Source organism: Crotalus tigris, unplaced genomic scaffold (genome assembly GCF_016545835.1).
Source record: "Crotalus tigris isolate CLP2741 ecotype Arizona unplaced genomic scaffold, ASM1654583v1 scf7180000018301.7375997, whole genome shotgun sequence".
NCBI lineage: Eukaryota > Metazoa > Chordata > Lepidosauria > Squamata > Viperidae > Crotalus > Crotalus tigris.
The window spans coordinates 6,604,075-6,627,631 of NW_024096931.1; the positions used below are offsets into that span (position 1 = coordinate 6,604,075).

Below are 23,557 nucleotides of genomic sequence, written 5' to 3' on the forward strand. Positions count from 1 at the left end.
CCGCCCTGTGGCCTCTGTAACTCGGGGCGGGGGGAGGGAGTCCACCTCCCGTCTGGAGGCTCTGCGCGTCGTGTGAACGGACCCACTGGCGAGTTATCCAGCCCATCAAAGCGGAGCCCAGGGCGATCTGTGCGAACCGGCTGGGCTTCCCAATTTTACGCAGGAAAAACAGACGCAGCGCTTGCAGAAGAAGTAACTTGCCACGCTGGGGAGACAGAGACGTTTTCCACCCAGCCAGCCCCCCCCCCAGTCAGGTTTCTTTAAAATGCCGCCCCCGAGCAGGATGTCATGTGGAGCAGGGAGGGAGGGGCGGCGGCGGTGGTGGCTGGATAGGCGGGGGCGCGCTAAACCTCTCCTGGACCGGGTCTTCTGTGCTTCCTCGCTTCTTCCAACTGCGCGGCGCCCGGGAGGTCTTGAGCTACTGGTGGTGCCGTGCCGTGCCGTGCCGTGCCGTGCCTGGCGTTGTCCCCACCCAGCCGCGGGTCTGGGGGGCGCGAGAGACCTCTCCATCCGTCCAGGGTGGGAAACAAGCTCGTATAAGGAGACACCAAGGAGGTAAGGGGCAGGGACACACACACACACACACCCCCGAGGCTGGGAAAGCTTGGAGGAGTGAGATAGAGCCCCAGGGGACACGCCAACACGCGTCGTGCGTATGCATCTATCCGGAACGCACGCGTTTGGAATATACGCGCGCGTTTCCCCAGGAGTAGAGTTGCTAAGGCTTCGTTTAAGTCTGGACTAAGCGGGGATTTGACTCCGGAAGGTTTTGCACGGAGAGGGGAGGTTAGGAAACGGGGTAGCTCTGCAAGAGTGTATCTGAGGGCGTGCAAAGGGTCTTTTCTTTTTTTTTCTTTTTACCTTCTCAGCAGCCTGTAATGCAGTTGGACCCTCCAGCTGGGTTACAGAATAGACTTTTTCTTGGCCGTTATCTGGGAGCTTCTCCAAAGATCATCCGATTTGTAAAGTCTTGCGTTGATTTGGGCACGGCTGGATTTTAAAGCGAAATTGGCTGAGGCACACAGGGCACTCTGAAAGGATGCCTCCTTCTGAATTCTCAGTCTTTTCACAAGCCTAAGGAGCCTTGTGCAAAACGTGTCTAGAGAGGAAGCGGAAAAAGGCTGTAGAACTCGCACGTGGGTCTTGGTGAAGATGAAATGAGGGTGGTGGAATTTCTGCCTGGATTTCAAACATACCTTCATTGGCATCCCTGAACAAGGGACTTGGTGAATATCTGTCTAAATGTCTGTCTGGATTTATTCTTAAAATTCCATTCTTCCTCAAAGGAACTCGTTAGAGACCAGTTGTAACTCATCCCACGATTGTTTCATTTTTCGGTACAAAATATACGCAGAGCTAGCTGTGAAGCGATGGGATTCGTAGTTTAAAGCAGAGGTGTTCAACCTTGGCAACTTTCAGACCAGTGGACTTCAACACTCCATGCTGGCGGGGGAATTCTGGGAATTGAAGTCCACAGGTCTTTAGGTTGTCAAGGTGGGACGTTTTGGTCTAAAGTACCTGAAGGCACCGGGAAAGGATGATGTGCAGTACGCTATCACCTGAGGGATCGGTGATGGACAATTCCTACACAACATTATGGGTCAAAGTGCCTTAAAGAAATGGAAGGAAAGAGGGCATCTACCAATGCTCAAAGAGTTTTAATGTTCTCTGCAAATGGGAGCATGTTTGACCTAGGAAGAGGGAATCCAGCATACTTCAGAAATTAGATCCAGGTCATCACTGGATTCCGGTAACCTGTCCTGCTTTGAGGACATAAGGGAGCACCGGAGTTTTATTGCCTGACTCAACCAAGTCCAAAAGTGGGCTAAACATCAAGAGAAGAAGTTCAAGCTAGCAGTGAAAGGAAGGTCCCAAGGCAGAGACATTTGAGGGCATGGTAGCTGTCTTCTAGTACTTGTGGGGCTGTTGACTTATTCTCCAAAGCATCTGAAGATAGGACAAGAAGCAATGGGTGGAAGCTTGTTAAAAAAGAGTAGAAGAAGAAGTAAGGAGAAACTTTTTGACAGTGAGAATGATTAATCAAGCCCCACTAAGAGCCATAGCTTGGCTTGGAAGGTCGTGGCCATGTCTGTTTTTACCCAACTGGCTAGACCATCTTTGGTTTAGCCATGGTTAATGACACAATTGTGGCTGGCTGCATCCATTCAACAGAAGAGACCATTATGGTTTTCAGTTAAGTGGGGGTTCCATAACTGGTCAGATCAGACTTAAAGAATCCATGTTATCAGCTTAATGGGTTAAGGCAGTGGTTCTCAACCTGTGGGTTGGGACCCCATTTGGGGTCGAACGACCATTTCACGGGGGTCGCCAAACAATGCAGTCTGCCATTTTTTCCCCCTTTTCCTTAGCTGTGCTACTCCCTTTTATTCTATTGGCTTTTGAAAGCCAATAGGATAGACTCTCTTGAATAGAGTCTAATTCTATTGGCTTTCAAAAGCCAATAGGAATTGTCTAGGCTGACTCTGCCCTGCTGAGCCCGCCAAAAGTCCCATTCTGCAAACGGTGCTGCACCAGTTGAGTAGTCCTCGACTTACGATCGGTTGAGTAGTCCTCGACTTAATAACCGGTTGGGGGTCGTGGCATTAAAAAGGTTGAGAACCACTGGGTTAAGGGGACAGATAGGCTTGTGACACCGAATGGCTGTGGAGGATAATTCCGCCACTATTAATCGTGCTTATTAATAAGTAATTAATTAAACCTGCACTATTGCCACTACCACAGATGACCTAAAATCATGATTTAGCTTGGTTTATTTTGGTTTAGCAGACTGGCATTGAAGTTTATTCAGTAAATAAGACGATGCATTCCTTAGTGCAATGTCTGAACTAGCCCAAAGGTTTTATTGGGGCATCTGAAACACAAACTCACTATTTGTGTAATAAAGGTGTAAGATTTTTTTCCCCTGTCTCATTTTGCGAGATGGGTGGCTATTTAAATTTGAAGAATTCCATAATTAAATCAAAGTAAATACGCTGTTTAGCCTGGCTGCATTTGCTCCTAAAACCCACAGATTTTTTTCCCCCACTGTTATTTGAACGGAAGCTTTTCAGGAAATGTCTCACTTTCAGTCTGAATCTGGGACACGGGATGTGATGCTCTGCTGCCTCGCCTTCTCCAAAGCCCTTCTGATACCTGAGCCCCTGGTCTCTCTCCCTTTCTCTCTCCTATTCCTTCAAAAAAGTAATTTCTGCATCTACCAGCAATTAAGAGTACTTCTGTTTCCTATCCTCTTGACTCCGTGGAGGCAGAAGAAAAAATAATTTGTTTTATTTCAACAGAAAGCCTTTTTCAGCCTTTATGCTGGCAGCTTTATGGGCGGCTTCCAACATGCAAATCAGTGCTGTGCAACCTTTTCATAAAATGCCATTGTAGGTTTCCAGGAATCGGGAACAGAGTCACTTTGTTTGGCTGTCACTTTGGGTTTGTTCTCAGATTGCTGTTTGTTGGCAGGTCGGAGTGAACTTTGACGCACAAGGAAGCTGAGTTGGGGATATGAGGAACAACAACACTGTTAATTCCCTTGATGTTGTGCCAGGCTCCTGGTGCAAATTAATGTTATTTTTAAAAGGATCTCTCTCTTTCTCCCTCTCTCTCTGCTATCTATATCTATCATCAACTATATTATCTATCTCTACTTCTCTATAGGTCTACTGTCTGTATCTATCTACATCTACCTATCTGCTCTCCATCTATACTATACTACTATCTATACCATCTGTCTGTCTGTCTGTCTGTCTGTCTGTCTGTCCGTCCATCCATCCATCCATCCATCCATCCATCCATCCATCCATCCATCTATCTATCTATCTATCTATCTATCTATCTATCTATCTATCTATCACCTCTATGTCTATCTGTCTGTCTGTCTCTGTCTATCTGTCTATCATCTTTATGTCTCTGTCTATCTATCTATCTATCTATCTATCTATCTATCTATCTATCTATCTATCTATCTATCTAATCTTATATCCAGGGTTTTTGTTGTCATAGAACTCCCAGAATGGAGTTCCGGCACCTTTTTTTTGGATGGAACCTTGTAGGGTAGGCAAGGCGGGTTGTATGACATGTGTGAGTTCCGGCACCTTTTTTCTTCTTCTTCAAAAAAGCACTACTTATATCTATATCCACCGATCTGCTCTCTCTCTTTTTTATCTATAATCTGTCCTCTCTCTCTCTCTCTCTCCATCTCTATCGCTATTCCTTGATTTATGATCATAATGGAGCCAGCCCATTATGATCGTAAATAATGATGGATACAAATGTCCCAATTTTATGATCTTTTTTGCGGCAGTTATTAAGTGAATCATCATGTTTTTTTTAAACGAATCCACAGTCACTAAGTAAACTCATTGTTCACTATGGGGTGTTTTTGCCGACAGCCAGAAGTGGATGCCAATTTTGGCAAAAACGTCGTATATTGTGGCCACGTGACCAGGGGTGCTGCGAACAGCCATAAATGCCAGCCAGTTGCTCAGTGGCTGAAATGTGGTTATGTGACTGTGGGTGGCATGGCCTTGAATCTCAGAATCTCAGAAGGAGTTGTAAGTACCTTTTGGGGATCCACCATAACTGCAATGGTTGATAATCAATCGGTACTAAGTAAAGGATTATCTGCATCTGGGACACCCACTTGAGTTTAGGAGCCCTGATATTCTGACAAACCTGGTTCAGGTATCTGTTTGATTCCTTCAGTATCTAAGTAATAATATTTCAATTTTATTCAGATGGATGGGTAACTCCTAATCCCATTGGAACTGTTCTGGTGAAGCACCTGAAATGTCCATTTGAGCATTTCTTTGTGTGTGGAATTCTGATGTTTGACAGATGTCATTGCAGTAATATTCTCCACTTAAGCATCTCTTTGAGATGAACAGTTCCATAGCTTGAAGGGATTTCCACAGGGGATCCCAGCGGAGTTGGAATTATGGAGTCAGAATACCGAGACTTGCACTCAGGCAGTATTTTGTGCATGGCAAAGCAACAGCAAGAATCTTTGGATCTCGTCCAACCGCATGGTCTTGAAATCCCGCATCCTTAGATGGTTTCTTCTAGGGGGACTTAAGCTGGCTGGATAATTCTGTCAAAGTCCACAGTCTTAAAGTTGCCAAGATTGGATGTCCTAGGTCTAGTGCAGGGGTAGGCAACCTTGGCTCTTTTATGACTCGTGGACTTCAACTCCCAGAATTCCTGAGCCAGCTGTGCTGGCTCAGAAATTCTGGGAGTTGAAGTCCACGAGTCATAAAAGAGCCAAGGTTGCCTACCCCTGGTCTAGTGGGTCAGCTTTGAAACTTTTTAAAGCCAACACAGCCTTTTGTTAATGTTTTTCTTCTATTATTTTATTTTATTTTAGAGAGAATTCAGGAGCATAGCTGAGTGAGCGATTCATGCGCCGAGGCTGTGGCTCAAAATGAAGGATGTGCTTTTCTCCCATCATGTGGGAAGACAGATTGGTTTCATCTTGATGAGCTTTATCTTTATGGAGGTAAGAAGGTCACTCAGCAAACAGCAAGAGCTTGCCTTGTTCCCGGGGAATGTGTCAGGCGCAAAGAATCAGGACCATCCAATCAGGTTGCAACATAGAAGAATTTATTCAAGCCGGTACATAAGAATCTGGTCAACTAAAGTTTGACACTAAGTTGGCACCAGATAAGACTCAACAAAATTCAGGAGAGGTTGGACATGGACGCAACGATTCCAAACTGATGACACATTTAACTCTGCCCTCCAGCTCTGCCTGCTACAGAATTCTCCCAGATGCACCAGGGCTTCCTGGCCACAACTGGCCGAGCTCTTAAGCCTCCTGGAATACGTTGTGAAAGGAGGTAGAATTCAGCTGGGGAGAAGTGAAATTTTATTGGGCAGAAAACATTACCGGGTGGGTTAAAAAGAGTTTCTTGGATGAGTTTTCCAACTGAACTGTTTTTCATTGAAGAAAAATAAGATGCTCAGTAGTATATCTTTAATGAAAAACAGCAAGTGTCTAGACTTCATCAGGGCTAGGATCTCAGTCAATGGATTAAAACAAAAGAGGCTAAAAGGAGATAAGTCAGCTAATAGAAACCATTCTAGAAGCAAGTCGAGATCTTCCTCCTTCATTCAAAATCCTGGCTGAGGATTTAAGTCCTTCTCCCAAAAGAAGAAAAGAGTTGATCTCCATTCACATGTGGTCAAATCTGAGTGTTGAGTGGGCATTTCTTTCCCCTTGTCCAAGAATGTCTTATCTATCAGTACAGAAATCAGGCTGGAGGCACATAGTGTACATCAGGGGTGTCAAACTGCCGGCCCGTGTGCTGGATGCGTCATGAGGAAACCGCACCCACCCCATTGCTGGCAATGGGGAAATAGCTCCGATACGTTGCGCGACGTCATGTGACGTTGCGAGTTTGACATATCTGGTATACATGACTAAAATGAATACAGTGTATTATGTGGCATGATCTTTCCTCACTCAGAGGAAGCCAGTCGTTGAATGGATTTTGATTGATTGGGGGATTCTGGGAATTGAAGTCCACAGGTCTTAAAGTTGCCAAGGTTGGACACCCCTGCTTTAGAACAAAGATGCCAGTTTCGAGACCTTACAGTGTTGTTCCAGAGCACCAGAACCACATGATCCTAGCACCAGGGAAACAGAGTGAATGAAATCTAGATAGGAATAGTATGCTCTGAATATTGTGCTTCTGACCAGGCTAATAAAGGTGTAATTTTATGCAGAGTTGCAGCGCAAAGATTCTAGAGAAGACATTTGACCAGTGGTTGAGATATAAAGAGGAATGTATGAAGAAGATGGCCAGTGATCCTTATCCTTCAGGTAAGAGTCTCTGTCTTTGGTGAACTGTCAGTCACAGAAACAATGGTGTCTTGAGGGTAAAATTACAGAAGGACAGAGTTGGAAGGGACCTTAGAGGTCTTCTAGCCCAACCCCCTGCTCAAGCAGGAAACCCTATACCATTTTAGACAAATGGCTGCCCAATCACTTCTTGAAAACCTCCAGTGATGGAGCATCCATAACTCTGGGAGGCAAGCATTCCAATGATTAATTGTTCTCACTGTCACTAATTTCTCCTTAGTTCTAGGTTGCTTCTCTCTTTCACCCATTACTTCTTGTCCTGCCCTCAGGTGCTTTGGAGAATAGATTGACCTCTTCTCTGTGATAGGACCTCAAGTACTGGGAGATTGCTATCATATCACCCCTAGTCCTTCTCTTTATTAGACTAGAGTCTAGACATACATGAATGAATGAATGAATGAATGAATGAATGAATGAATGAATGAATGTTATTTTAACCATCCAGTCATGTCTGACTCTTGGCGACTTTATAGGCAAGTGCTCTCCATGCTATCTTATCAAACAGAGTTTCTTTCAGTTGTTGGACGTTCATCTTTGTATCAGTTTTGATGTTATCAAGCCAACATGTTGTTCTTATTCCACGAACCATTCCTAGCATCATTGACTTCTCCAATGAATTTGCATGTATGGCATGGTTAAAGTAAACTGGACATAGTCTTCTGATTTGAGCTTCTAGTGATGTGTCTGGCTTTTATATGATTCAACACCTCCTGTTGGTTGTTCAGGTTGTCCATGGTATATGCAACAATGTATGCCAGGAATGGTTGAATGAATAGATCTAGAAAGTTTCATGCTATCAATACTGTTGACTGTGAGTATTTAGATGCTTGTGGGTATTCTAGTTCTAAACCCAGTTAAATCAAGGTCATCCTACCCAAACAATCTTGCTTCTGTGCCTTGCAGGCCTCTTTTGCAACCGGACATTTGATATGTATGCGTGCTGGCCAGATGGGAATCCAGGAGCTATTGTCAACGTATCTTGTCCTTTCTATCTACCCTGGTACGAGAAAGGTAAGTAAGGTTGGATCTTGGGATGCTTGGAAAGGGATCAGCAAAATATCCCAAGTAGATTGCTTCCTAGATACACTGAAGTTAGTTTGTTTCATCTCCTCCTTTTTCAATGAAAAAACAAGAACGTGAAAATGTGGAAGAACTGCTCCATCAATCCAAAACATCCGTATTATAAAATGTCCATCCTGCTCTGCGTTGTTTTGCTCCCATGAAAATCTAACCAAATCAGGAGTGGGGATTCTCAGAGACTCTTCCCATCCTGCTTACAATCTCTTTGGACTGTTGCCTTCTGGCAGAAGATATAGAACATTTAAAACTCGGACCACATGTTTTCTGAATAGTTTTTATTCCAGAGCTATAATTGCACTTAATAATGAACTAAAGGGCCACCATCAGTGAACTGTTGGACAGTATTACTTGGTTTGTTGGGTGGATGTTTGGGTGGTTTTAGGGGTGGGGAATTGTGGTGGGTGGGAGTGTGTTTGGGGATTATGTGTGTGGGACCTGGTCTTTGGGTGTCATGTAAATTTCGTTGTATGTGTATACTGTGTATACACATACAATGACAATAAAGTTTATTTATTTATTTAAAGCAGACAGGTGGAGAGTCCGCGCTGATTCTGGCTCTTTGTGCTTGCAGTTAAACAGGGCGTTGTGAGCCGCATATGTGGGCTTGATGGGAATTGGGCGCTGCTGAATGGGACGGAGTTCTGGCGGGACCACGTCCAGTGTATCGAAGAAATGGAAGCCACCACGAAAGAGGTGAGAAACAAAGTCAGTTAGAACTAAGTGGCATGTCAGGGTAATGATTTATGAAGGCTGTTCCCCAGATATCAACAGAGGAATAGTTTCAACATCGCGAGAAGTAATGAAGCCATACTTGGCCTAGTCTAGTGCATCTGGTGCTGGTCACCACGATACAAAAAAGATGTTGAGACCCTAGGGCAGGGGGTTAGGCAACCTGGGCTCTTTTATGACCTGTGGACTTCAACTCCCAGATTCCTGAGCCAGTGACGCTGAGGAGAAAGGGAGAGGTTTCCAAGCTGAGCCATGGTGGCTCAGGAATTCTGGGAGTTGAAGTCCAGGAGTCATAAAAGAGCCAAGGTTGCCTACCCCTGGTCTAGGTCTTTAGGCAGCACAGGGACCCCCAAGTTGACTGAAGATATGAAATCTTATTTGCTCAAATCAATGCTGGGTACGGGGCCCATCGAAAAGAAACTGGTCTTGCTTCCTTCACGATACTTCAAAACATGAGGAGAAACCACTGTTGCGTGTCCTTTCTGAACAATCCAGTTGGCCTGTGCCATGATTGGCAGGTGTGTCCTTCTAAACCAGGGGTAGGCAGCCTTGGCTCTTTTATGACTCGTGGACTTCAACTCCCAGAATTCCTGAGCCACCATGGCTCAGTTTGGGAACCTCTCCCTTTCCCCTCAGCGTGGCTGGCTCAGGAATTCTGGGAGTTGAAGTCCACAAGTCATAAAAGAGCCACGGTTACCTACCCATCCTAGAAATAGTGCAGAGAAGAGCAACAAAGATGAGGAGGGGTCTGGAGGCTAAATCGTATGATAAATAATTGCAGGAACTGGGTATGTGTACTTTAACAAAGAGTAGGATGAGGAGGAACATGCTAACTGTCTTCCATACTTGAGGGGCAGTTACAGAGAAGAGGGGATCGACCTGTTCTCCAAAATACAAGAAATAACGGGCGGAAGCTTGTTAAGGAGACATCCAACCAAGGAGAAATTTTCTGACAGTGAGAAGCATCAGTCGATCCATCAAATAGACTGGCAGCCATTTGTCTGAAATATTATAGGGCAGTGATGGCGAACCTTTTAGAGACCGAGTGCCCAAAAACGGGCCCCGTCCCCACTCCTCCCCTGCCCCGCCCCCACCCCGCTTGCCCGCAGGGCCACTCACCGCCTCCAGGGCCCGCCGCAGATCGCCCAGGCAGCCCAGCAGCGCCATGGCGGCCACACCCTCTGCTCACGCCCCACAACATCAACTGTGTGCGATGGGCCGTGAGGGCAGAGTCTTGTCTATGCTGCCTGGCTGCCATGTCCTTGGCTGCGCTGCTCCGCGTGGGCCATGCTAGGGGAGACTCTCTTCCAGGGGGCTGCTGGTGAGGAGGGGGTCGCAGGGGGAGGCAAGTCTGGGGCAACGGGCACGTGTGCCTACAGAGAGGGCTCCTAGTGCTACATCTGGCACCCGTGCCATAGGTTTGCCACCACTGGTATAGGGCTTCTTCTTTGAGCATGAGTTGGACTAGAAGACCTCCAGGATCCAACTCTGTTATACTGTTCTTCTGATGCTTGCTTGCCTCCTGGAGTTGTGGGTGCTCCATCGCTGAAGATTTCCAAACGTAGACTGGACAACCATTTGGCTGTACCCTCTTCCTCTTCCACCCCCGTGCTGCTCATCAGCCAGTTCTACCTCTCCTCCACCCCAAAATACTCTCTGTGTCTACAGCTCCTTTTCACCAGCTTGATAGACCTCCTTCTTTCTTGTGTAGGAAGCAGCTCATCGCCTTATGATCAGCTTCAAAGTCCTTTACACGGTGGGCTACTCCCTGTCGCTGCTGGCCCTGATCTTGGCTCTAATCACCTTGACTGTCTTCAGGTAATGCTTCCCATGGTATCTGAGCAACGAGGGGGCTCCCAAGCATCAAATCTGGAGACGGTATAGAGACCACAGTCCTACCGCGCAGCATGTCTCAAGCTTAGCAACTCTAAAAGGTGTGGATTTCAACTCCCAGAATTCCCCAGCCAGCATACAGCTGTCTGGAAATTTCCGGGAGTTGAACTCGACACATCTTAAAATTTGCCAAGGTTGTGAAACAGCACTGATAGAGAGTGTGGTCCTTCACTCTGCCTTGACGATGTTACCTAGTTCGGTAATGAAAAGTCTGCAGGAGACAACCAAGCTCAAGAGAGCATCCAGGACCCCACAGTCCGATCCTGAGCTACAGATATTCTCTTCTATCGGTACTTAATATAGTGATTATTTCATTTACAAATTGCCCTGACTACTGGGCACCTTTTTCCTAATATTTAAAGCGGCGTTTGCCTTTCTGTATCTTCAATCCATTATCCAGTCTCCTATACTCTGAAATAATGGAGAACAAATTTTGGCCTTCCTCTTTCTGATACCCTTTCAAGAGTTAAAAAGATTTGAAGTATGGGACTATAAAGTTTCATTTATTTTATGAGTAAACTTTATAGTAAATGTTGTATAAGAGATTTGTTTATGATGATGTAATTTAAGGGGAGTTAAGGGCTAAGTATGATTTTTTTCCTCTCTCTTTCTTTTTTCTTTTTTCTTGTATATTGTTAATTTTGTTATTAATAACCCTGTACTCTGCTCTGGGAAGTGAGGGGGGGGGTTGAGGGGGGGTGGGTGGGAGAGTGGGTGGGTAAATAGGTAGAATAGGATAATATAGATATGGTAATTTATGAGAGAGGTGCTGCTTGGGCATTTCTCCTACGCTGTATTCCTGTATTTGAAAGGGATGAGAGGGGAGGAAGGTGAAGAGAGGAAGTAGGATGGTAAGAGGAGAAGGGGAGGGGAAGCGAGTAGTGAGGGGAGGAGAGAAAGAGGAGGGAAGTAAGGAAGGTATTAGGGAGGGTGGATACAGCAAGGAGCAAGCGGCACCTATGGTTATGGTTATGATTATGAATTTATTTTATTTTGTAAAGTGAATTTTGTTGTATAACTATGTTGGATAAATGGAAAATAAAAAAAAAATATTAAAAAAAAAAGAGTTAAAAAGATTTAGCCGGCCTATTTTTTTTTTTTTTTTAGCCATTTTTTTCTCAAGGCTAAATATGCCCGTCTCTTTCTACCTGCCTTTGTGGCATTTACTTTTGAACTTCCCATTCATTCTTGGGGTGGGGAATTGTGGTGGGTGGGAGTGTGTTTGGGGATTATGTGTGTGGGACCTGGTCTCTGGGTGTCAAGTAAATTTCGTTGTACGTGTACACTGTGTATACACATACAATGACAATAAAGTTTATTTATTTATTTATTATTTATTATTCTTGTTGCCATTGTCTGAATCTGCTCCAGTTTTCCTGAATCCTTCTTAAAATACGGCACCAGGACTGCATACTGTATGTACAGTAGTGGCCAAAATTGTGGAAACTTTTTTGGGAAAAGTGTATTTTTGAGGTTTGATGGCTAATAACACCACTTTGTTTTTGGAGTAGTACCATAAATTTATATATCAATAGAAAGATAACTTAATCGAGAATGTAATGCAACGTAGTTTGTTCAATTATCTGTACTGTATTCTATGAAAAACGATAGCCAAATAACCAGAAAAAGGAAGCACAACTTGCTTAGGTTGATCTCAGGTAGCTTTCCTTTATCTGATTATAGCTAATGAGCATGACTGTTTAGAGAGCCAATCAGGTGTCATCTTCTTTTGGCAATGAGTCAATCAGATCACAGTAGGATTCAGTTATTAAAGTCATTATTGAAGCTGAGAGGAGGACATTGGTCAGTGTGTTGTGTGATCGCCATCAAGTTGGTTGGGGGTTTTTTGTGTTCTTTCATTGAGTGAGCTTGTAAAATGTAATAAAATTAAAGTCATGGTGCAAAGAGTTGATTGGTCGCCCAGAAAGCAATGTAAAATAGGATTATTAAGTGAACAAGGTTGCAGTGATAAAGAAATTAGAAGAAAAATGGGTGGAAACTTAACCAAAGGTGGCATTTCTACTGTACACTTTTCCCAAAAGGTTTCCACAATTTTGGCCACTACTGTAGTCAAGATGGAGGCTAATATAGAACAAAATGGGAGATGACTTCTCCTGATTTAGATGTTGATAGAATCAACCTCATGTTGGATCTTTTTAGAGATGATCCTTTGGTTTTTGTTGAGACTCTCAAAGGTTCTTCTCGACCAGGGCTGTCCAACCTTGGCAACCTTAAGAGATGTGGACTTCAACTCCTGGAATTCCTTAGAAGTTTTGCTGGCTGAGGAATTCTGGGAGTTGAAGTCCACAAATCTTAAAAGTTGCCAAGGTTGGACACCCTCATTGCACATTGCACCATTCCAAATGCACATAGCTACTCAATTCTCCTTAAAAGCCCCCAATAAAAGGAAACTCTTTCTCCAGTTGTGTCCACCATATAATGAAAGTTCTCACAATCCAAAAAAGATTTTCTATTAGCTGATTTAATTATGACAATTTTGCCTATTAATGTGTTCTCTTGGTCTTTCAGGAGACTTCGCTGCACTCGGAATTATATTCATGCTAATCTTTTTGCTTCCTTTGGGCTACGGGCCATTTCGGTGATAGTGAAGGATGCGTTGCTGGAGACGATGTGGGGAAGGGACACCTTCCAGATGTCTGACTGGGAAGCCTTATTGAGTCATGAGGTAGATACTGTCTTCCTAAGACTGGTTTCAGACAATGGAGGTTAAAGACCTTAGAAGGACTTTTCCTCAGGTCTTCTCATAGTGATAGGTTTTAAGCCAAGAAATCACAAAGCTTGTCTGGCAGCCATTGTAGAAGAATTAGCTGACTCTATGCCATTGCCCGGGGGATGAGAGGCTTATTCCTTGCCCTCCAGTGGAAGTTAGGTTCCTACCCTACTCAAACTTCTCCTTGGATCCAGCTGGTTCCACACATTAAACATGACTAGTTGAATAAACCACAATTGGCTGGGCTTTCAGGACTTGCTGAGACATGATCCCTGGTTTGCAAATCACACCATCTGAATTTACCCAACAAGCTAAGCCATAATTACTTATGTTGCAGTTTAGTGTGAAGTAGATGGGTATGAAAATGGTTCAGATGGGAACAGCCCTAGAGCTAACTCAACGTATTTTGCTACCTGGGGTGAAAGCCAGTAAGTTCATATGATGCAGTCTTCAGTTCAGTTCCAGGCTATCTCCCATAGAGCTGTAAAAGATCCCTTTCTGACATCCTGTAGGCCCACTGAGATTGGCTGTTTAGGTGTTTTTGGTAGTGAAGTCTACAACCAGGATATCCCAATGGGTTCTCATCCAAGTACTAATCAGGTTGTCCTCAAAATGCCCTTCTTTTGGAGAAGTAAAAAGCCATTCCAATAGAAGAGAATATTTGTAATTCCGGGTGGAACAATGGAGTCCTTGGTGCTCTCTGAGCTTGTTTGTTTTCTTGCAGACATTTCATGACCCAACTAGGTAATACCATCAGTACTAGAAGGGAGTAGGGTTTGCAAAGAGGAGGGGGAGGAGGAGGAGGAGGAGAACAACTGTGGAGTCCTTGGTGGCTTTCTTGCAGATGTTTCACTACCAGACCAGGTAACACCATCAATGTCATTCTTTCCTCTTTTCTCTGCTTCCCTTCTCTTAGGCTGCCATTGGTTGCCGGGTGGCTCAGGTCTTGATGCAATACTGCATTCTAGCCAATCACTATTGGTTTCTGGTGGAGGCCGTCTACCTATACAAACTGCTGATTGGCGCTGTGTTTTCAGAGAAGAATTACTACACGCTGTACCTCTACCTTGGCTGGGGTGAGATGAAGTGTTCCTCTAATGTTGGGGGCCAGGATTCAAATTATTTCAGTCTTCCCCATTACGCACCACACATTTGGAGGACATTAAGGGAGAAAAGCCCTCATTGTGTTCAGGATACTCTTGAGGAGGCAGGTGAAGAAGAGGTGCAATCATCCTAACAATCTTTGCCTTCAAGCACAGGAATGAGGTATTTGCAGCTAATAGTTCGACTGGGTATGTACAGTAGTGGCCAAAATTGTGGAAACCTTTTGGGAAAAGTGTACAGTAGAAATGCTACCTTTGGTTGAGTTTCCACCCATTTTTCTTCTAATTTAGCCTTGTTCACTTAATAATACTGTTTTACATCGCTTTCTGGGCAACCAGTCAACTCTTTGCACCATTACTTTAATTTCATTACATTTTACAAGCTCACTAAATGAAAGAACGCAAAAAAAACCCAACCAACTTGATGGCGATCACACGACACACTGACAAATGTCCTCCTCACAGCTTCAATACATGACATCAATAACTGAATCCTACTGTGATCTGATTGGCTCATTGCCAAAACAAGATGACACCCGATTGGCTCTCTAAACACTCGTGCTTATTGGCTACAATCAGATGAAAGAAAGCTCCCTGATATCAACCTGAGCAAGTTGTGCTTCCTTTTTCTGGTTATTTGGCTATAACTTTTCATAGAATACAGTACAGATAATTGAACAAACTTTGCTGCATTACATTCTTGATTAAATTATCTTTCCATTGATATGTAATTTTATAGTGCTACTTCAAAAAAAGTGATGTTATTAGCCATCAAACCTCAAAAATACACTTTTCCCAAAAGGTTTCCACAATTTTGGCCACTACTGTGAATAGGGATGTGGCCACTGGTTGAAGGGACTGGCCGTTAAGTCACTTTTTTCAGTGCCGTTGTAATTTTGAACAGTTGTTAAACAAATGGTTGTAAGTCAAACACTACCTGCATCCTTCTTCTTCCTTCCTTTTATTTCTTCCTTTTTATTATTTTTTATTTTCCTTTTAGTTTTTTTCTCCTTCCTTCCTTCCTTCCTTCCTTCCTTCCTTCCTTCCTTCCTTCCTTCCTTCCTTCGAGTCAGAATAATAGAAGGTGCTTTAGTGTGCCATTTTAAAATCTGCAGAACTGATTCCAACGGCAAAATTTGCATTCTCTGGGCAATTTTCCCTCTTAAATTGGATCAGTTCAATGGCTTATGGAACCTGAGACGTATTTCTTGGATGCAATCTTTTCAGCACCTAAGAAAAACCAGTAAAATAAAACAGGAGGCAGGAACCAACATATTGGAGAGAAACTGGACAGCTAGGGGGAGGAGTCAAGCGGGGAGTTAGCCTGGAATCATCACATAGGCACAAAAGGGCAAATCCCCCCCCCTGCTTTAAATGCCATTGAATTTGATCTTGTCTAGCCCAGATGCAAACTGCCAGCCTGGGAAAGTTCCTGTGAAATAGCCATAAGCAATAAAGTAGCTAATTGATATTGTGGATCTGGTTGTTTGTGTCTGACACAACTTGCTTGCTGATTCCCTTGATCATTTTGCTTTTTTTAAAAAAAAATAGGGACCCCTGTGGCCTTTGTGGTACCCTGGATGGCTGCCAAATACCTGAAGGAAAACACAGAGTGAGTCTGGAGATGCTGGGTGGGAATCACTTTTAAACATTTGGGGGGGGGGGCTTAATGAAAATAGACAATGTCACCTCTTTGCTGTCTTCTTCGACAACTTTCTGGAGGAAAAAGTACTTTTCCTCCAGATCTGAACCATTTGTAACAAAGAGTCCTGAAAGTGTGTCATAACATTTCATAAGATTCCTATCATAGATGGAAGAAGGAAGACTGGGTTTATCCTAAGGATACTAGAACTTAGAATGTCATGTCCTGCTGGAGCAACCTGAAGTAAGCACTGCAGAGCAAGAACAGACCTTAGTTCTGTATATTGTAGAGCTTCAAGTTGGCACAGCATCACCACGATATAAAAAAGATGCTGAGACTCTGGAAAGTGTGCAGAGAAGAATAACAAAGCTGATTAGGGGACAGGAGGTTAAATCGTATGATGAATGGTGGAGAGAACTAGGTATGTCTAGTCTAATGAAGAGAAGGATCAGGGAGACGTTATAATTGTCTTCCAGTACTTGAGAGGCTTTCACAGGAAAGAGGGAGCTGACCCATTCTCCAAGCACCTGAGGGCAGGACACGAAGTAATGGGTGGAAGATCATTAAAGAGAACTAGGGAGAAATTTCCTGACAGTGAGAATTGTCATAAAAGAGCCAAGGTTGCCTACCCCTGCCCTAGAAGAAGAGAATGACCAACCAGTTCTATTATCGTCAAGCCCATGGGTCTTCAGACTTGGCTCTTTTATGACTCGTGGACTTCAACTCCCAGAATTCCTGAGCCAGCCATGCTGAGGGAAAAGGGAGCGGTTTCCAAGCTGAGCCATGCTGGCTCAGGAATTCTGGGAGTTGAAGTCCACGAGTCATAAAAGAGCCAAGGTTGCCTACTCCTGGACTACACCTAGGATGTCAAACTGCTGGCCTGCAGGCTGGATGCGTCACACCGAAACCGAGCCCACCCCATTGCTGGCAATGGGGAAAAAATCACGATACGTCACGACACGTCACGTGACGTTGCGAGTCTGACACCCCTGGACTAGACAATCATTTGAGCAAGAAGGTATAAGGTCTTCTGTCTTGAGCAGGGGATTGGACTAAAAGATCTCCAAGGTCACTTCCAACCCTAGAATTCTATAGTCTATGGATACATTTTCTACTCAACAAAAACTACAGGCACTGGATAATGAAGAAGCATTGTGAAATCTAGGTTGCTGACTGAGGTCCCCTGGGGCAAGGGAGAGAATCTGGTCCTCCTGCTCTCCACCAGGACTAGGGATGATGAGCAAACAGGCTTTTCCATCCACTCACAAGACAAGCTGTTCAAGAAACGCCACTCATGGCAATCAATTTCTTTGAAAAACATGATCTTCTAATGCCCCTTTGGACTTAATTGTGGAGTGGTAACTTATAAAGCAGCCCCAATGCTCTCCAACCTTCATAGCCAATAAGACCTATCAACAACCTGTCAGAACATTTATCTGTGCTATGGATGATTAGAATATGGTTCTGATTTGTATCTAATGGCCGCCTTATTTTCTATCCTGCAGGTGCTGGGGGGTTAATGAGAACATGGCTTACTGGTGGATTATTCGTTTCCCTATTCTGCTGGCATGCATGGTAAGCACCCCTCAGGTTGAAATGGGAAGGAGATGACAGGACCTGGTGCAAATCTTCTATGATTTGGAAATTCTACTTTAGGGTCTGTGAAGAACATTGACACTAATCTTCGGAAAAAAAATTGCAATCCCCATCATCTTATGATGTGATGTTGAATTGATTTGCACCACAAAAACCATGGTACTCTCGTTCTAATTGTTCCATTTGTTCCACATGATAGCATGTAGAGTTTTATTTATTTATTTAGTTTCATATATATATATATATATACAGTAGTGGCCAAAATTGTGGAAACCTTTTGGGAAAAGTGTATTTTTGAGGTCTGATGGCTAATAACACCGCTTTTATTTGGAGTAGTATCATAAAATTATGTATCAATGGAAAGATAATTTAATCAAGAATATAATGCAACATAATTTGTTCAATTATCTGTACTGCATTCTATGAAAAGTTAGAACCAAATAACCAGAAAAAGGAAGCAGAACTTGCTTAGGTTGATATCAGGTAACTTTCCTTCATCTGATTGTAGCCAATGAGCGTGAGTGTTTAGAGAGCCAGTCAGGTGTCATCTCGGTTTGGCAATGAGCCAATCAGATCACAGTAGGATTCAGTGATTGATGTCATGTATTGAAGCCGAGAGGAGGACATTGGTCAGTGTGTTGTGTGATCGCCATCAAGTTGGTTGGGGGTTTTTTTGTGTTCTTTCATTTAGTGAGCTTGTAAAACGTAATGAAATTAAAGTCATGGTGCAAAGAGTTGACTGGTTGCCCAGGAAGCGATGTAAAATAGTATTATTAAATGAACAAGGCTGCAGTTATAAAGAAATTAGAAGAAAAACGGGTGGAAACTTAACCAAAGGTGGCATTTCTACTGTACACTTTTCCCAAAAGGTTTCCACAATTTTGGCTATGTATGTATGTATGTATGTATGTATGTATGTATGTATGTATGTATGTCCCGTTTTGTGATCATCTGACAAGCAAAGTCAAAGGGAAGCCAGAGTCACTTAACAACCCTGACACTAATGGCAGTGATTCATTTAACAACTATGGCAAGAAAGCTCATAAAATGGGACAAAATTCACTTAACAAATGCCCCACTTAGTAACAGAAATTTTGGGCTCAGTTATGGTAAGTTGAGGACTACCTGTATGTATATATATATATATTATTGTAGAAAGACTCATCTTTTTGCAATTTCAACTGCTTAGTTCAGCGCTGAACATCTAATCAATGGAGTTAAGGAACTACTTAAATGCCTGGAGTTCTGAAAATTGCTTTCCGAAGATTTCAGCACATAATGAGCATGAAGTCACCACTGAGTTCATCTTTTTAACTTTCCTGTGTAATGACAATATTTTTTTCAGAAAGCTCAGTCATCCTCCAATACATGCCTCCTGTTTCTTCCCAGGTTAATCTGTTGATTTTCATGCAAATTCTCAAGGTAATCTTAGCTAAGTTACGGGCTAGTCAGAAGGACTACGCGGATTATAAACTGCGGTGAGTTGAGCTCTCCAGGCCAGCAATCCATGGTGGTTGATTGTGGCTTCCTAACCGAAGGTTGTTATCTCGGTCTGATTCTGCCCTACTAATTCTGACATCTCCACGGTCTCTTCCAGGTTAGCCAAGGCCACGCTAACCCTCATCCCTCTGTTTGGGATTCATGAAGTGGTTTTCATCTTTGCCACCGACGAGCAAACCACGGGAATCTTGCGTTACATCAAAGTTTTCTTCACACTTTCCCTCAACTCCTTCCAGGTAACTTTCACCTCAGTGCCATTCTGATTCATCCTTCAGATATTTATGGTTGGCTCCTAGTCACTGCATTCACTCATATTCAGATATGGGGAATCTTACTGTGCCAACGTTGCAGTAGAAACCTTTCTGTGTTTCTTGATAGTCAAATGGTCAAGGTTGATTCCATGTCCAACAGTAACCCTTTCAAAAAGATATATCTTTTCATTTTGAAGAGCTGAAGGTTCCTCTTCCACACTGTGGCTCACATTGAGCTTTGTACCAAGCCCTTAATATCAGTAGCTAACCATTTTGTGTGTTTCGGCCTTCAAGTCAAACTTGATTCCAAACAACTATAGTTTTCATTTTAGGAAGTTATTTGCCATAGCTTTCTTGCTAGGGATGAGAGAAACTGGTCCAAGGCCACAACTGGCTTTGTGCCTAAGGCAGGACTAGAACTCAAGTCACCTGGTTTCTAGCATGGCACCTTGAACTACCATACCAAACTGTCTCTTTGTCTCTAGTCATATAATGCTATAAATCTAGTGCCTAAGTTGCTTTCTCCAACTTGGTGCCCTCCTATGCACTTGTCTTCCAATCCCATGTTCTGGGTCTCCCACCAAGACGACAATGGTGCATGCCAGAGATCGAAACATACCCCAAATGGAAAGTACCACAGTGGGGGGGAGGGGGAATTGAATTGGGGAAGAATGAAAAAATAAAAACAAAAGAGTCCATCTGAACAAGTTTGGCTCTGAAGAGCATGAAATATTTTTTGGTAAAGCTGTAGGGATAGACTTAAATATCATAGTTGTAGACTTGGAAGGGACCACAATTTCTACAACTGACTCCAAAATGTAATTTCCACCAGGCAAGATTTGGGTTATGTAACAGGATACCAGCTTATACCCAATTCTGATATCTATGTTAGTCCAGATCCAATGCCCAATCACCACAATTTTAAGTACCATGACAGATGTGTCTAATAAATTGTTGTTGTTAGTTGCAAAGTTGTGTCCGACCCATCGTGACCCCATGGACAACGTTCCTCCAGGCCTTCCTGTCTTCTACCATCTTCTGGAGTCCATTTAAGTTCATGCCTACTGCTTCAGTGACTCCATCCAGCCACCTCATTCTCTGTCGTCCCGTTCTTCTTTTGCCCTCAATCTTTCCCAGCATTAGGCTCTTCTCCCGTGAGTCCTTCCTTCTCATTAGGTTGCCAAAGTACTTGAGTCTCAACTTCAGGATCTGGCCTTCTAAAGAGCAGTCAAGGTTTGATCACCTTGCAGTCCAGGGGACTCGCAGGAGTCTAATAGATAACCTGTTCTATCTACTACAGGGGTTCCTGGTTGCTGTTCTCTACTGCTTTGCCAATAAGGAAGTGAGTATCCCCCCCCCCCCTCTTGACCCATCACTAATTCTTAACAGCTTCAGAGGGATCCTTCAGGCCTTCTCTAACTTTAGATACAAAGGCACTACCAGAGATGGTTTATTCTAGTGTTTCTCAACTGTGGCAACTTTAAGACAGATGGATTTCATCTTCCAGTATTCCCTGGCCAGTTTTGCTGGTTTAGACGAGAGTAATTAAGAGCATCATAAATGGCTATGTTTAAAAAAAAAAAAAAAAAAACAAGAGGGAAGAAATAGAGGATTGATTTTACAGAATTACTGCAAGCTTAAAAGAGGAAACCTAGATATTGATAAAATTCTACATCTTTTCAGATCTAAGTTTTCAGAGAACATTAAGGTTCAGGTAGTGGACTGGGATTGGAGAGACCTGGATTCAGATGCCCACTCAAACAAGCAGGTGACAACTTTGGGCCAGTCATTTTCCCAGTCCATCCTGCCTGAAGAAGTGGTTCCTGTGTAATAAAATGGAGATATCTCCATCACATATAAAACACTTACAGTATGCTCAGAGATAAGGCAGGAGGTAACTGTAGTACTGTAATTTTTTTTTTAAAAAAATGCAACCATCTTTTCAGCTATTCTTGGATTCCAGAATCACCAATTAATCTTTTATGTGTTTTGGTTTCCAAGGATTCCAATATTCCTATGTAGGCAGAGGAAAGTGCTGTGAGATCCAGGAGAAAACATTAACTCTTAAAAATGCTTCTTGTTCCAGGTGAAATCTGAAATGAAGAAGAAATGGCAGTTGTGGAAACTGGACCATCCAGCGCTCAGCTGCACTCAGTGAAAGAAATATGGAATTTGGTGTATCATACAGCAAGGATGTGCAGAAGTGGTTCAGATGGGCCTTGAAACTGCTCGGAAGGGATTATTGTTGCTGCCGTTTAAGGCAATTATGACCTATTCTAGAATGAAACTCTTTTGATGGTTTGCTATCTTCACTGTCTTGAGGCCAAAACATGGGGAAAAGAGCTTGACCCAGTATGGGCAGGAGGAAGTTTTGAAGAACGTGATGGGAAAACTGTCTGGAACCAACGGCAAGAGGAATTGTGAAGCTTTTGAAACGGTGTCGCGTGCACATATCATGGACCTTAAATTAGCTCAGGATCCCAACTTTTATTGGTCAGACTTGACTTTCATGACAGGTAATGCTCTTCAGCCTTGAGTTCTGATCTTATGCCTTTCATATAGCAAGATGTGGAGATCCTAAGAAGTGAACGGGCAGGTCTTCAAGTTCACTTCTGAACATCCTGGATAAGAAGAGCTTTTCATCAACTGATGTAGGGCTCCCCAATCAAGCAATGGCCAACTTGCTACTTATCAATCCTGGGACTTTCTCTAATATCCAAACCGAGCTTTGGTGCAAATACCACATAACTGGGAGATGGTTTGAAAAAAGTTTAAGGACTTTTTGTGATTCATAGGCTCAACAGTTGTCTCCATTCCGCCCCCCCCCCCTTTTTTTGGATACATTAAGTGGCATCATGATTGCTGAAAGAAGCACATTCAGCCTTGGATAAAATGCAGAAAGGGATGTTTTATGAAGGAATGGTTTACAGAAGGGTTTAGAGTTAAAAATTCCCCGTCTTCTATTTAAAAAGAATACCGGTATTGGACAACCATGGTGTCCAATTTTCCAAAAGAGGATGAAATTGTAGTATTTTAAGCCAGCACAGCAAGAAAGAACCATACTCACCATTCCGTATTAAAAAAAGGCAAACCTGAATCAATATATTTTTTTTTTAAAAAAAATTGAAATGCATGATTTTCCCAGAAAAAAAAAAACAGCTTCAGTCTAGGTCAGTGGTTCTCAACCTTTCTAATGCCACGACACCATAATACAGTTCCCCATGTTGTGATGACCCCCAACCACTTATATATCACCAGGTGCCAGGGGCGTGGCCAAAGGGAAAAAAAATGGCGGACAGCCTTGTTTGGCGACCCCCGTGAAATGGTCGTTTGACCCCAAATGGGGTCCCGACCCACAGGTTGAGAACCACTGGTCTAGGTTCTGGGAAAAGAGGATGGCCAATATGAATGAAACTATTTGGGAATTTCAAAGAAGCACCCATGCCGATATTGAATGCTGACAAATGTTAGGAAAATAGCACTTCTTGTGAGCTTAGCCCGGCCTGGCATGTTCCTTTCGATTTAAAAAGATGTTGGTGCTTATAAACCTTTGTACCTGTATTAAAAAGAGTGTAAATAAATATTTTTCCAGCAAAAGAGTTGCACCCTGGAGTAATCAGCTGGTCAGGTCTGTCAATGAAATATATTGTGTGAAATCCCTTCCTGGGCTTGGAGGCAAACTTGCAGAACTGCCCATAACCAAGCAGCATCTTGCACACCTTAAGCCTTGTTGTGACTTATTCACAGTGGTAGCGAATGTTGGGTTTGCCAAAAAGAAATTCCTTCCCCACAACCAACACTTGACAAGAGGTGTCCCGTAATTTAAAATCCAAGCCTCTTTCTGCAATACACCCTATGGCACACGGTCCAAATTTGGTGTCCTAATTACAACTCCTGTTATTTCACCTTCCAGTGTACTTTGGTTTCACTGCAATAAGAGGCCAGCAGAGTGTCTATATCAGGGCTTTTCAACCAGTGGTACGGGTACCACCTGTGGTACATTGGCACCTGGCAAGTGGTACGCGACCATCCTAGAAAAGTGGTAGTGGGGGAGGGGAATGAGCTGAACTGGTGGCAGCACCGCACAAGCCTGAGCAAGAGATGGCTGGAGCTGCAGGGCTATCAGGCCTCAGCGGAAGCACCAGGATCAGTGCCAGGCTCCAG

At 43.4% G+C, this 23,557-nt stretch overlaps 2 protein-coding genes across 2 annotated transcripts in view; one reads left to right on the forward strand and one right to left on the reverse strand.

Moving 5' to 3' along the window:
* Positions 1 to 23,557, reverse strand: part of ANKS3 (ankyrin repeat and sterile alpha motif domain containing 3) — a 61,511-nt gene that overhangs the window by 17,041 nt on the left and 20,913 nt on the right. The window lies entirely within an intron of this gene.
* LOC120310925 (glucagon receptor-like) lies at positions 299 to 23,458 on the forward strand. Its single transcript, XM_039349898.1, has 15 exons — positions 299 to 555; positions 5,372 to 5,503; positions 6,733 to 6,829; positions 7,772 to 7,879; positions 8,520 to 8,641; positions 10,389 to 10,495; positions 13,100 to 13,256; positions 14,218 to 14,377; positions 15,956 to 16,016; positions 17,552 to 17,621; positions 19,032 to 19,120; positions 19,240 to 19,378; positions 20,694 to 20,735; positions 21,480 to 22,570; positions 22,773 to 23,458. The coding sequence occupies exons 2-14, from the start codon at positions 5,429 to 5,431 to the stop codon at positions 21,549 to 21,551; spliced, it is 1,299 nt and encodes a 432-aa protein (XP_039205832.1). The 5' UTR covers positions 299 to 555; positions 5,372 to 5,428; the 3' UTR covers positions 21,552 to 22,570; positions 22,773 to 23,458.

Coding starts and splice junctions, on each gene's coding strand:
- LOC120310925 (XM_039349898.1), top strand. CDS start 5,429: ATGAAGGATGTGCTTTTCTCCCATCATGTGGGAAGACAGATTGGTTTC. Junction 14,378..15,955: donor GTACCTCTACCTTGGCTGGG/GTGAGATGAAGT, acceptor AAAAAAAAATAG/GGACCCCTGTGGCCTTTGTG. Junction 19,379..20,693: donor TTTCCCTCAACTCCTTCCAG/GTAACTTTCACC, acceptor TATCTACTACAG/GGGTTCCTGGTTGCTGTTCT.